General features: G+C 40.9%; 1 protein-coding gene across 6 annotated transcripts in view; it reads right to left on the reverse strand.

The window, feature by feature from the left end:
* Positions 1-13,533, reverse strand: part of TPPP (tubulin polymerization promoting protein) — a 51,829-nt gene that overhangs the window by 17,454 nt on the left and 20,842 nt on the right. For 2 of the 6 annotated variants that reach the window (XM_080578613.1, XM_080578615.1), the window contains exon 3: positions 12,424-12,543. The exons of 3 other annotated variants lie outside the window; for them this stretch is intronic. In XM_080578613.1, coding sequence (XP_080434739.1) covers positions 12,424-12,543 — 120 coding nt within the window. Of the gene's footprint in view, positions 1-897; positions 969-1,458; positions 3,433-12,423; positions 12,544-13,533 lie in introns of those variants that run through there. One more of the 6 variants, XM_080578618.1, reaches the window with a different exon arrangement.

Here is a 13,533-nt window from a genome sequence, read left to right on the forward strand (position 1 = left end):
ATCAAAATAGGGTTCTTTATGTTCTCCTAGTACCACAAATTAGTTTGGCATGCAGCAGTACTAGCAATTACATGAGGGGAAATGATTGGACAGGGCGGTAAACAATGTTGTCACCACTTTTGATCATCTCATACCACAGAGCCTCATTCTTGCAGACTTGAATGTACACTTTTTTGTGAAATACAAATTGCATGTGACAATGAGTACGAAGTGTCTACTGTCTCTTCTATTGATCCTCACTTCAGTAGCTTCTCATATTACTCCCACACTGCTCTGGGTCTCACAGTCAGCTAAATGCTCCATTCTCAGTGCTGCCAGTTCCCTTCAGAAGCTCAACAAACAACACCCCATGCTGAGTAGCAAATACCTCAAATATCATGATGCAGATAAATCCAGGGTTAACTGGTACATTGTAATGAGTATATCTGGAGATCTTATATAACTTAGGTCAGTGCTTATTGATTGGAGTCTTGGTCTCTTATACCAATTTCTCAGTTGCAGTGAATGAGCTACTATCATGTTATAGTGTCACTGTATAGATGTTGCTAGCTGATAGAAAAACAAAGTATCATTGTTATGATGATATAAAAGCTATCAGTTGTATCTTTTGCATAGCATTAAAAATACAGCCACTGACAGCACAACTACTCCAGTCATTAGCTTTCTTTTTTTAAACAATATTTGCAGCTCAAGGGCACAGAATAAAGACCCATCTGGGCCACGAAGCAAGTGCTGTCATGTGTCATGAGAGTCACAGCCTGGTGCCAAACATCACCACTGTTCTGCAGCTGCTGGTGCTCATGATCACAAATGGCACAATGCACTGCTATATGAGCAGACACAAAGAGAAGAAACGTCAACCGGATTAACTCTTCTCACCAAGTGATGGTGGCTTACCCATCTCTAGAGTCTTCTACTTTTATATCTGTAGAAGGAACACTCCAGAAGGCTTTTGGAAGTACATACACCTGCAGATAATAAGAAAAAAGTTTCCTCTGGCTTCTTGAGAATACATAACTTTTCTGGGCTTAGGATACTCAAATTAAAGTGCCTGAATCTTCTCCTATAAGGAGACCCAATCAGAGAATCTTACTGACAGTCCTCGGCAGATTTCCATTTCCCTGGAAGAATAACAGCCCTCAGAACAAACACAGGAAGTGAAAACTGTAGTCTTTTAAACCCTGACAGGCTTAACTAGAGAACAAGATTCCTCTTTCTTTCTTATGAAAGTCTGCCACTTCTGGCAATTTTTTTCTTCTAACATCAAGAAAACAGGTAAATCAAAGAACAGTTTATAGAGCAAGGAGAACTTCAAAGGGCTAAACATTTAATTTCTTCTGTTTTGATAATGAGGTGCATAAATACACTCAAGAAATAGAATCCCTGAGACAAAAAAGAACTCTAGTTAAAAGGCAACAAGGACATGCACACACACACACGATCAAAAACATACATTACCTCAATATTTCTGCAGAATATAATATAGCAGTTTGCTGAAGAAAAATGCATACACTGAAAGTCATGCTGCTCCACAGGCTTGGCCTGTTTGTGACAGAAAAACTGCTTCAATGCAGCGAAGGGAGCATGAATTTTCTGAATTCAACAGGACTTCTACCTCAGCTTTGGTATCAAAGGCTTAGAAGCATCCTGAGAAGTTTGTGCCACAAATGTGAAAGGAGGTAAGACTTCAGTGTAAGATTAAAATATCATACCTTTAGGACTACTCCTACCAAAATAAGGTTGAGGCAAAAGGACGGGGAGGAAAACTCAGTGCTACTAATGTAGTGTACTTCATTTTCTATCAACATTTCCCTCTAACGAAGCATGCAATGTAAAACACCCAGCTAATGCACCAAGAAATCTGCAGCATTCACCTGACACAATGTAACAGGCTGGACAAACAGGTCAGTGAAACATCACACAATTATAACTGTATTGCTTCCATTTCTAGAGCCAGCACAGTCTGTGGCAAACTCTCATTAGGTGTGTACCACGAAGCACTGTTCCAAACATGTAATAATTCCCAAAAAGCATGTCCAGAATCAATTACTGGGAAAAGCTACTAGTCTTCTGTAATACCAGACATTCAAAACAAAACAACAAAAAAGAAATGTAATGGTTTTCCAATAAGCTCCTATCACTACTAAAACAACTTACCTGCGAATAGTTTCCACAGCTTGCAATCACTGACAAAGATTCAGATTTGATTTAAAGCTGTTCTATGAATTAAAGAGAAACTTACCAGCTTCGTGCAAAAATTTGCAGTAATTTTTTCACCTGAATTACAAAGGTGAAGTTAGTAACATTCGCTTCCTGCCTCACATATTGCGTCTTTTTAGAAATCAGTAAATCAAATGAAGTACTGGGGGCAAGAATTGCCTAACAAAACGGCACACTGTGAGAAATACTTCCAAAAAATCATTATTTATTTATACAAATTCAAGCATCTTTTCTCGACTAATACAATTTGGGTGTCATTATGCATGCCACCATATGTTAGGGTGTATTTTAGAGACAAAAATTACTTCCTTGTAGTGAAGTAAAAAAGTTTCCCAGAGCATCTTCCATCAAAAACTTCATTCCATCTCTACCCATCTTCGGATTAAACAAGCACTTATTAATGACACCTAACAAACAGGCTTTCAGAGTTACACAAAGCTCTTCCACACAACACCGTAGCTTGAATATCTTTTAATGCTATACATTAAAAGATCAGGGACTTGGAAAACATGCTCAAATCTGTACCAAATGTATGTTTGTTTTTAATTATTTGCTAGTAACATCCAGAACATTTGTAACCAGAGACTAAACTGTCAACAGACAAAAGGGCAACGCAATTTAACACAGTAGCTGGGAGCTCCTTCTTCTGTGCCACCCAGCTGTTCATTACCAATTTCACAGGGAAAAGAAAAAAAAAAAGTGGGAGGGGAAAGAGCTGACTATCCCTCATCAGCAGGAAAAATGCAAGAAGAAATATAGTGAACTGCACAAAGAGCTGAATGAGGACAATTCCCATCTAAAAGCAAGTAAGCACTCCGCCTTGTTTTTAACAGTGTACCACAGACAAATTTTCTCTCTTGCCATATAGTAATTCTGCTCCTGATCTCCAAGTGCTTGACCGCTTACTATCTGCAGTAAGTTATACCTACTACTTACCTACCTCCTATAACTTAAGTTATACCTACCTACTTACATTTTTCTAGAGGCAGCAAACCACTTGGAGCAACTTCCTTCTTTCCTTTCTGTGAACTCACAGAAGCCTCCATTTTTCTTCTCTGTCTGGAAATATAGTTAACCAAAAAGTGTGCATATCACAGAAGATGCACATGAACTTGGCTTTTTACCCCTTCTTTTTCAAACCTATCATTATCAGAAAAGTTTTACTTTGCACAAGAGACGTAAATATAATGAATGTATAAACTGGTTGGGAACACCAGATGAACCAGCCAATGGTACTTTCCAAAATACCAAGACTTCTGGCCTCCAAGGCTGGCCATTCTTTCATTTACTCAGTTGTTTTCATTAACACAAGCCAGAAGCATAAAAGGGAAGATTATTGACAAAGGACCTGTTCATTCACCAAACGTGTATTTTTACTGGTATTTTCCTGGAACATTGTTCTGTCCTTAATAAATAAACATATATGTATATATAAAAATAACAGTACATAAGTAATCACATGATATATTGCTCCTTAACTGTGGGCCTCCAACCCAAAGATGTGGTTACCTGACCTCCAAGTTGGTGGAAACTTCTTAGAGGAGTCAGAAAAGATACGCATGCCCTGCCCTGCCCTGCCCCGCCCCTTCAACTGAATCTCCGCTCACACTAAAACCTCACTGAGAAGATCAGAACAGGTCACGGTCTCAGAAAAAGCTACACAAAGTGAAAAGGAATTGTTTTTATACCAGTAGATTTACTGATTTAAAACGATCATGTACAAATTCGCTACTTTTTACCCCTTTGTGTCAGTGTCTATAGAGAAGAACTGCTAAGATAGTAAGGAGCTTGGAGCATGTGGCATACACAGTGAGAAGCTGAGAGAAGAGGGTTTGTTGAGCCCCAAAGTGTGCATGTGGGGGGGGAGGGGGGGAGGTTCTAGAAAAAAACAGAGCCTGTTTGGCAGTGCATACTGGGGAGAAAAAAATGTTTCTTGATTTGTGTGCGTCTGTGTGCGCTGTTTTGTTTTGATTCATGGGAAAGCACGCACATGCGTTAAAAAAAAATGCTGAAAGTCAGGAACACAGATCAAACTTGAACAAAAAATTTGGATTTCATTCGTGCTTCTTCTGCTTAGCACACAAAAAGAGAAAAAAATGGTAACTAACTCCAATAAAGCCAGACAGTAGTAACACCATTTTAATGAAGTCAGGGTGAAGACTTTTGAAGGAATAATCCCCAGTTAACACCAGTTGGGTGTTCTAACACCACAAGTCCTAACTCTATATAGATCACCCCAAACTTCCCACTGATTAGTATTCCCACTAGAACTGCACCAAAATTCATTAAGGAAGGTACCTTGTTTGTGACATCACCTCCAGCAACAATTTCAAATTAGTAAGTTAAACAGTACCTGCTTGGCCCAGATCTAGCACCCTCAATGTAAGATTGTGTAGTGCCCAGCTTTAAGGAGCGGATCATATGTTGCATACTCAGGATTTACAAATGACCCTTTTTCCTCCCCTGTAATATTAGCTCTAGCTCCAGCTCCCAACCATTTCAAGACTCCAAGCAGCCACAAACTGTGGGATCTAGTAGCCTGATTACCACGACGAAGTCAAAATCTATGTGCCAGCACTTCTCTGAGAAAGAGCTCTACATTCATATTGGTGATGAAGATGAAAGAGCACAGATTCCCATTTTTTTTGTTTGTTTTTGTTCCAAGATGGGCTTTTGGTGAATCCGCCTCCCCAGTCTCTAATGAGACTTGTTCCAATTCAGTTGCAAAATAGTCCTCTTAAAGCTCTAGATAAGCACAAGACTGGGCTCTTCTAAGTCAGCCCACTGGTTAGAAAATAATATTAATTAACCTAAAAAAAAAAAGAGAGAGAGAGAAAAGAAAAAAAAGTTGAAGGACGATGACAAACTACATTGAATTCTGCATGCGTCACAAGCATCACATTCTCCCTAGACCTAAGCAAACAGCATCTTAATTCCTTTAGGAGCTTTAGGCACATAGGCAGATTAAATATGAACTAATTACAACAGTAACAGTATATTCGTCTGCTTTAAGAGATGGATAACTTCTAGCTAATGTCCTTATTTTATGAGTCAAACATGCACACATACCTTGTTTCTATAAAATTTCCCCTCTAACTTCAGAACAGCTGTTAATTTCTATTATCTCTGCAGGAACGCGAAATAATGTACATATTTTCTGCTGCCACAGTCTACATTGTACCATACATTTGTATACATTGTATACATTGTACCATATTGTTACGCACAATTTTCTTTAGCAGCAGTTTTTCAGGGATGTTCAGATTAGATACAAGTGCAATAAATAAAAGTAGTCCATTGATAATAACAATAAATCAATAATCACATGCAGCCTATTGACACTGATGACCACTGCCAGAAATTCTACTGTACAGTTCAGTAGTGACATGAATGCAAAGATTTTCCTTTTTCTAAATAGGAAATGTTTATCTACAGAACAATTAATGCTTTAGACAATAAGTGATCTCACAGAACAGCAACAACAAAATGGAGAGCCAAGATACCTGCTCAGACTCAGGCCTATTCTGTGTCCACAAGGTAATCACTATGAGACTTCTTACTAGCACAGCCCAGTGCCTGATTTATTCATATTAATAAATTCACAGAACAATTCAGTTTGGAAGGAACGTTTGCATATGAGCCTGAATCCAGTACAAACCCTCAGTCACAGCAAAGCTCTAATGATACTGCTCAGATACTTCTCCAGCCAACTCCTGAACACTTCCAAGGATGCAGATTCTACCACCTCTCTGGGCAACTTATTCCAGTATTTCAGTACACACAGTGTAAAAACAACCACCACAAATGTATTGGGTTTACGTGGCAAGGTTTTGGTAGCTCAGGGCTGCAGGGGTGGCCTCTGAGAGAAGAATACAGAAGCTGCCCCGTGTTAGATAAGGCTCTAAAGGGGACCCGCTGCTGCCCAGAACCAAGCCAATAAGCAACATTGTTTGTGCCTCTGTGACAGCATTTTTAAGAAAGGGAAAAAAATGCCGTTCAACAGCAGCTGGGAAAGAGGAGTGAAAAACAGCCTTGCAGATAAGGTCAGTGAGGAAGGAGGAGGAGGAGGAGGAGGTGCTCCAGGCATCAGAGCAGAAGTTCCCCTGCAGCTTGTGAAGAGGACTATGGTGGAGCAGGTTGTCCCCCTGCAGCCCGTGGTGTACCACGGTGGAGCAGATTTTCATGCTGCAGCTCATGGAGGAGCCCACAGTGGAGAAGGTGGATCTGACCTGAAGGAAGCTGTGGCCTGTGGAGAGTCCCCCCTACCAGGGGAACCACGCTGGAGCGGTTTGCTCCTGATGGATGGACCCTGTGGTATGGACCCATATCTGGAGCAGTTCTTGAAAAGCTACTGCCTGTGGGAAGCCTGTGCAGGACCCGTTCAGGAAGGACAGCAGCCCGTGGGAGGGACCCTATGTTGGAGCAGGGGGAGAGTGACCATGAAGGAGCAGCGGGGACAAAGTGTTATGGACTGACTGCAGCCCCCATTCCCTCATTCCCTTGCACCACTCGGGGAAGAGGTGGAAGAGGGGGTAAGATTTTTTTTTTTTCCTTTTGCTTCTCACTGCTCTAGCTTGTTAGTAACAGGTTTTATTAAGCTCTCTATGCTGAGTCTGTTTTGCCCATGACGATAATTGTTGAGTGATTTCCCTGTCCTTATCTCAACCCTTGAGCCCCTTTTCATCATATTTTCTACCCTTTTCCCTTTGAGGAGGGGGAGTAAGAGAGCGGTTGTGGTGGAGCTCAGCTGCCCAGCTGAGTAAAATCACCACAACAACCAACAACTTAAAGATGGAGTCAGACTCTGTACATCCTCCAATCAGGTGGCTATAGAGTGCAATAACATCTCCCCTTAGCTTTCTCCAAGCTGAACAGGCCCATTTCTCTCCACCTCTCCTCATGTGTCATGTGCTCCAGGCCCCTGACCATTGTGGTGGCCCTGCACTGGGCCAGTTCCAGCATATTAATCAATTCCTTGCATCAGGGAGCTCCAGACTGGACACAACACTCCAGATACAGTCTCACAAGTGCCAAATAGAAGAGAAAAATCACTTCCATGGACCAGTTGGCTACACCACTTACTCAGGCAGCCCAAGATGCATCTGTCCCTCCTTGCTGCAAAAGCTCACTCGCTGCAAGGACTGCTGCTGACTCTTGTTCAACTGGCTGTCCATCATAACCTCTAGATCCTTTCCTGCAGAGCTGTTTCAGAGCCTATTAGACCCTGGTCTGTTGTGTTGCATAGGGTTATTCCATCTGAGATCCAGGATTTCGCATTTACTTCTGCTCAACTGCACAAGGCTTGTTTCTTGCCTGTTTCTATAGTCTGACAAGGTCCCTCTGAACAGTACCCCTGTCCTCCAGCATATTGACCACTCCTCCCAGTTTGGCATCCATCAGTCACAAACTTGCTGAGAGAGCACTTTGTCCCACCTTCCTGGGGGGACACCACTAGTTACTGGCTGACAGCTGGACTTTGCACCACTGATCACATCCCTGAGCCCAACCATCCAGCCTATTTCCCACACACCTTAGGGGCCACTTATCTAGCCCATATCTCCCCAGTTTGGTGATAAGGAGACTGGCTTCAAGGCCTTGTGCCTTACCGACGACATCAGGGTATACTACACCTCTTGTCCACAGTGCTAGTCATTGCTTCTTGTGATGAAAGCAACAAGGTCAATCAGCCGTTGATTTGCCCTTAGCAAGTATGGCCTTGCCACACTGGCTGCTCCAAATCACCCTCTTGTCCTTTGTGGGTTTAGAAAGATTTGTTTCACAGCCTCCATAGGGACTGAGGTTATGCTGACTGGCCTATAGTTACCTCGATGCAGTTACCTGCTTGCCCTTCTTGAGGATGTGTGTGACGTTTGTCTTCTTCTAGTCATTGGAGCCTCCCCCAGTCGCCATGGCCTTCTGAAGACAATAGAGAGCAAACTTTGTTTTTCCTCACCACGTTCCTTCATGCGCAGTCTACATTCATTCCACGTAGCCTCTCCCTCCTTCCACCTCCTGTGCACTTCCTTTCTGTGTCTGAGCTCAGTCAGAAGTTCCATATTCATCCATGCTGACCAGTTGCCATGCTTCCTCAGCTGCCTGCACATTGGAATGGACTATTCCTGTGCTTTGAGGAAGCCATCTTGAAGAGCAACCATCTCTCTTGTGCCTCTTTGCCCTCCAGGGCAATTTCCTGTGGGAAACTGAACACGTCAGGAAACCTTTCTGCTGAAGTCCAAGGTTGTAATTTTGCTGTTCATGTTGCCCACTCCTCTCAGGTTATTAAAATTTCTGGTTAACTGGTTACTGCAGCAATGGCTGCCTCAGCTCTTACATCTTAAAGTTCTACTTCAATCCATGGAAAACAAGGGAACAAGTCCACACTGATGTTTAACAGTCTAGTAAATGTGTGCTTGTTAATGAGTAAAATGGGTTTATTTTGTATCTAACAGATTTCATGTATCTGTTTTTATAAGTGAGTAACAGCTATATTGTACCGTCATTTGTAATTACATATTAAAATATGGCTGACTAGCAAAAACAAGAAGAAAAAAAGAAAAAAAACACAAAATGGGATCTCATCGCATGGACCTACTTCTACACTAAACCAAGAAAAAGTCTTTGCCATTCACAATTAGCAGACGTAATAAATGTAATAAATCTGCTGTACAAGATACGAAGCTATATGGTACTGTGTATTGTATCACACAGTATTCTGTATCAACTGGAAATGAATCACCTCTAGTCATAAAATCATAAAGTTTCGAATAGACCTCCAAAATCATCTGGTCCAACCATCCCCCTACCACTACCATCACCCACTAAACCATATCTCTATGTACTATGTCCAACCTTTCCTTAAACATCCCCAACTTCCAACACCTTCCACCACCTCCCTGGGCAACACATTCCAATGCCTGACTACTCTTTCTGAGAAGAAATGTCTCCTAATTTCCAACCTAAACCTCCCCTGGCGCAACTTGAGGCCATTCCCTTTTGTCCTATTGCTAGTTACCTGGAAGAAGAGGCCAGCCCTGAGCTCCACACAACTTCCTTTCAGGTAGTTGTAGAGAGCACTAAGGTCTCCCCTGAGCCTCCTCTTCTCTAGACTAAACAACCCCAGTTCCCTCAGCTGCTCCTCATAAGACTTGTGTTCCAGACCCTTTACCAGCTTTGCTGTCCTTTTCTGAACAAGCTCTAGGGCCTTGATGTCTTTCTTGTAGTGAGGGGCCCAAAACTGAATACAGTATTTAAGGTGTGGCCTCACCAGAGCAGAGTACAAGGGGACGATCACCTCCCTGATCCTGCTGGTTACGCTATTCCTGATACAACCCAGGATACCGTTGGCCTTCTTGGCCACCTGGGCATACCGCTGGCTCATGCTAAGGTGAGTATCAACCAACATCCCCAGACCCTTTTCCTCTGTACAGTTTTCCAGCCACTCTGCCCCAAGCTGTAGCATTGCATGGGGTTGTTGTGACCAAAGTGCAGGACCCGGCCCTTAGCCATGTTGAACCTCATCCCATTGGCCTCTGCCCATTGATCCAGACTGTTCAGGTCCCTCTGCAGGGCCTTCCTACCCTCGGGTAGATTGACACTTACCCACAACTTGGTGTCATCTGCAAACTTACTGAAGGTGCATTCACTTCCCTCACCCAAACCATCAATAAAGATATTAAAGAGGATGTACCCTAACACTGACAGCTGAGAAACACCACTCATGACCAGTCGTTGGCTGCATTTCACTCCATTCACTGCCACTCTGGACCCATCTGTCCAGCCAGTTTTTAACCCAGCAAAGAGTACACCTGCCCAAACCATGGGCTGCCAGCTTCCCCTGAAGAATAATGTGGGAGACCATGTCAAAGACTTTGCTGAAGTCATAGAAGTCATAGTAGTCATGAAGTCATGATAGTCATAGAAGGAGATGAGGCTGGTCAGGCAGGACTTGCTTTTCATGAAGCCAGGCTGACTAGGCCTGATCCCTGGTTGTCCCGCATATGCTGTGTGATTGCATTCAAGACGACCTGTTCCATCACCTTTCCTGGCACCCAGGTCAGGCTGACAGGCCTGTAGTTCCCCAGGTCCTCCTTACAAACCTTCTTATAGACGGGCATCACATTAGCAAGTCTCCACTCATCCGGGACCTCTCCAGTTGACCACAACTGCTGATAGATGATGGAAAGTGGCTCAGCAATCATGTCCGCCAGCTCCCTCATCACCCTCGGGTGGATCCAATATGACCCCATGGACTTGAGACAGTACAGGTGGAGCAGCAGATCTCTAGTGTATCTGTAGACTTTCTTGTGATATATACTCACACATAAGAGTGTTCTTAAAATCATTATCAGCATACAATAGTATGTCTACAAAACTTACCCATTTTCCATGCACATAGTAAGACTGCATAATGGAAAGTCAACCCAAATCCATCTCTTGATTCTTATAAATGATCACTATTTTCAGAATATATGTCTCTTGGGGTGGGGGGGCAGAACAGCTGTTTTGCTTTTAAATTAAAAGAAGCCTCTCAAGGATAAACTGCAAAAGGCAACATTACTTGTGGCTTCTTGGACAAGAAAGGAAATTGAATGTTAATTACAAACAAAATATAATGATGTGGTTAAGATTGTTTTCTGTTGTAGCATACCTATTTTTCTACTTATAACTGCACTACTTCACAGCTTGGTTGGAAGGGAGAGATTTATTAGCACAGATAATGTTCTGCATACCATTCTGTAGCAACTTAAAAATTATTTCCTGACGCAGGCATTTTACAGTACACAAGTTAACCATTCCGCCTACTTCTGACACAAAGTGGATTCTTCGTCAGTATTAAAATAATCTTTCTAGTATGGCAGTAAAACAGCTTAAAACTATAATGTGCTTCATCTACATATAAAGACGAATTCATATCTATTTACATATAAATTTTTAAATGGGCATCAAAAATCTGTTAAATACAAATTACTTTAGGAGAGACGTTTGTTTTGAGTGAGTGCGTGTGCCAAGTAGTAGTTCTTTTAAATATATGAAGAAAGCAAGAAGTATCAGTACCATTAAATACAGAGACAATTAATTATATTATCTATATAACAATATTATAGTTGACAAACGGTGGAGTACGTACACATTTTCACCAATAGTTATCTTGCCATCTGCTTAGTGCCAACATTATCCGTATTAATTCTTCTATAGTCTTGCGGCAATGGTGAACTACTGCTGAGTAAGACCCAACAGATCTCAGGTTGAAGCACTCCTGTAGAGACCTGACAGATCCAGGCTATGCGAACTAGACTGAACAGCTGACTGTGCAAGATGTACTAAGCATAGAATGTGGATGGGACTGTTCAGAAGTCAGGGCACAATAAAATGTGTTGTGAAGATTCTCCATGGGAACAAACACTTCCTTTCTGAAAAAGATGGAGGAGTGTTTTCTGGACTTTAGAACACATGGCTTCCTCAGCAACAAGAAAACATGTCAAAGCAACCTAAGAAACTATAAATGCAATCTAAGAGGACAATTATGCTTCCACTTAAGATATTTTTAGAGGGTGGGGAGTAAGGTATATTTGTAAAGCTTCTGTAGATTAACCAACCTTCAATAACAATCCAGTACAGAACTGAAAAAAAAATTGTTTAGGATTTAACACATAGTAACATCAAAACAAACAAATGTTGCCATGGAGACATCTACCTAAATAAATGCTCACAAAGGATCCAAGGAATGACGTCACTCAGGCCTGCCTGTGACCATAGTAACGTGCCAGTATAAACAGAAATATTTTGATTTTTCTATCTAATAGTGTCATAGAATTAGTAGTTTTATTGCGGTGCTTAAACCATTTTTTGCAGTGCTGAGTGGTAACACTTCTAAAATAAGAGCAGAGGCATTTATATAATAGCTATTACCATATTAACTACATCCAACAAGTGGAATATGTGTATGGCATAGCTAACATACCAAACTCCCCAGAGCAGTTGTTGACACCAACAAACAAAGAAATTTAAGTTCCTAAAGCAATATGCCAGAATGCTTGTCAGAGATCAGTAACATCTATTCTTCTTGGATATTCTGCTTTCCTTAAAATAAATAAAATAAAATAAAAGAAAATAAAACACAATAAAATAAATCCTAGATTGTTGTGTTGTGTCTCACTGTCTTGCTGGATTAACAAGAGTGCAGACACATGTTGTTGTTCATACCAAATGCAGGATTTTTCTGTGTCATCAATGAACTTGTTTTCTCCTAGGTTTTCTCCAAGGTTCACTAAACTCATATTGCAAGCACACCACAAGAAGCATGGACTACAAACTTTTGCAACTCTGGAACAGAAGCATAAAAGAAAAGGTCAATTAATGAAGATTTTTTCCAAGAAAGCAGGATTAGTTTCATCTACTATAAGGATAATTGTGAAATTACCATTCCCATGAAAAACATCCGTTTCTAAATGTTACTGTACATCTGCGATTTGTGTCTCCAAGTTCAGTATACCTAGATCACATTATCACTCCAAATATGCCAAGTACAAAGGACAGATTTCTACGTAAAGTTCAGATAGTATGTGGAAAAATGAATGCTTGGAGTGAGCTAATACTACTAAGATACTCATAATACATTGTTGCAGAAGCCTGATCTATAGGGAAATTGAAGTTATCATTACAAAAAGGGTGAAATATTATTTTTGGTCCTGTCATTAAATTTTCACATCCAGTTATTTGTAAAATGTTTCCTTCTAATAGAACATGAATGTGAGTTATCCTTGTGTTCATGTATGACAGTGAAGTTAGAGACCTTTAAAAAGATTACTTGCTATATTTTAATGCTTTTTTTCTTAATGAGCAGGTTTCTCAGAGGAGGGGTTACTTCATTTTTGCCATTTAAAAAGACTATTCTGATACAAAACAGCAAAAAAGACTTTTGCATAAGCAAGAAGATAGCTTTGAAATTAAAATGTAGCCTGCAACCATACTATTGGTGTTTTATGCAGTCAAATGTACATATGAGGAAAGAGTCCAACAACTCAAGTTTTGACTACAAAACTATAAAACACAGTGAGAAAAGCTTACTGCACAGTTGTATTTACATTTATGCAAATTCATGTTGCTGCATTTATATTTCATCCCGTTATACACAAAAAAACTTTGTAATTCACTCCTCACAACTTCTTCCGCTTTTGCATGTTTAACATGCACAGAAAGGTAATACTGTTCTACAATGAGATATCTTTATTATACGTTTTTATAACCTTAATAATAATAATAATCTAGTTTTCCAGTTCTTATAGAAAAGGCAATTTCCATTCCAGCCAAAAC

The sequence above is a fragment of the Anser brachyrhynchus genome, assembly GCF_964034855.1.
Source record: "Anser brachyrhynchus genome assembly, chromosome: 2".
In the NCBI taxonomy this organism is placed as follows: Eukaryota; Metazoa; Chordata; class Aves; order Anseriformes; family Anatidae; genus Anser; species Anser brachyrhynchus.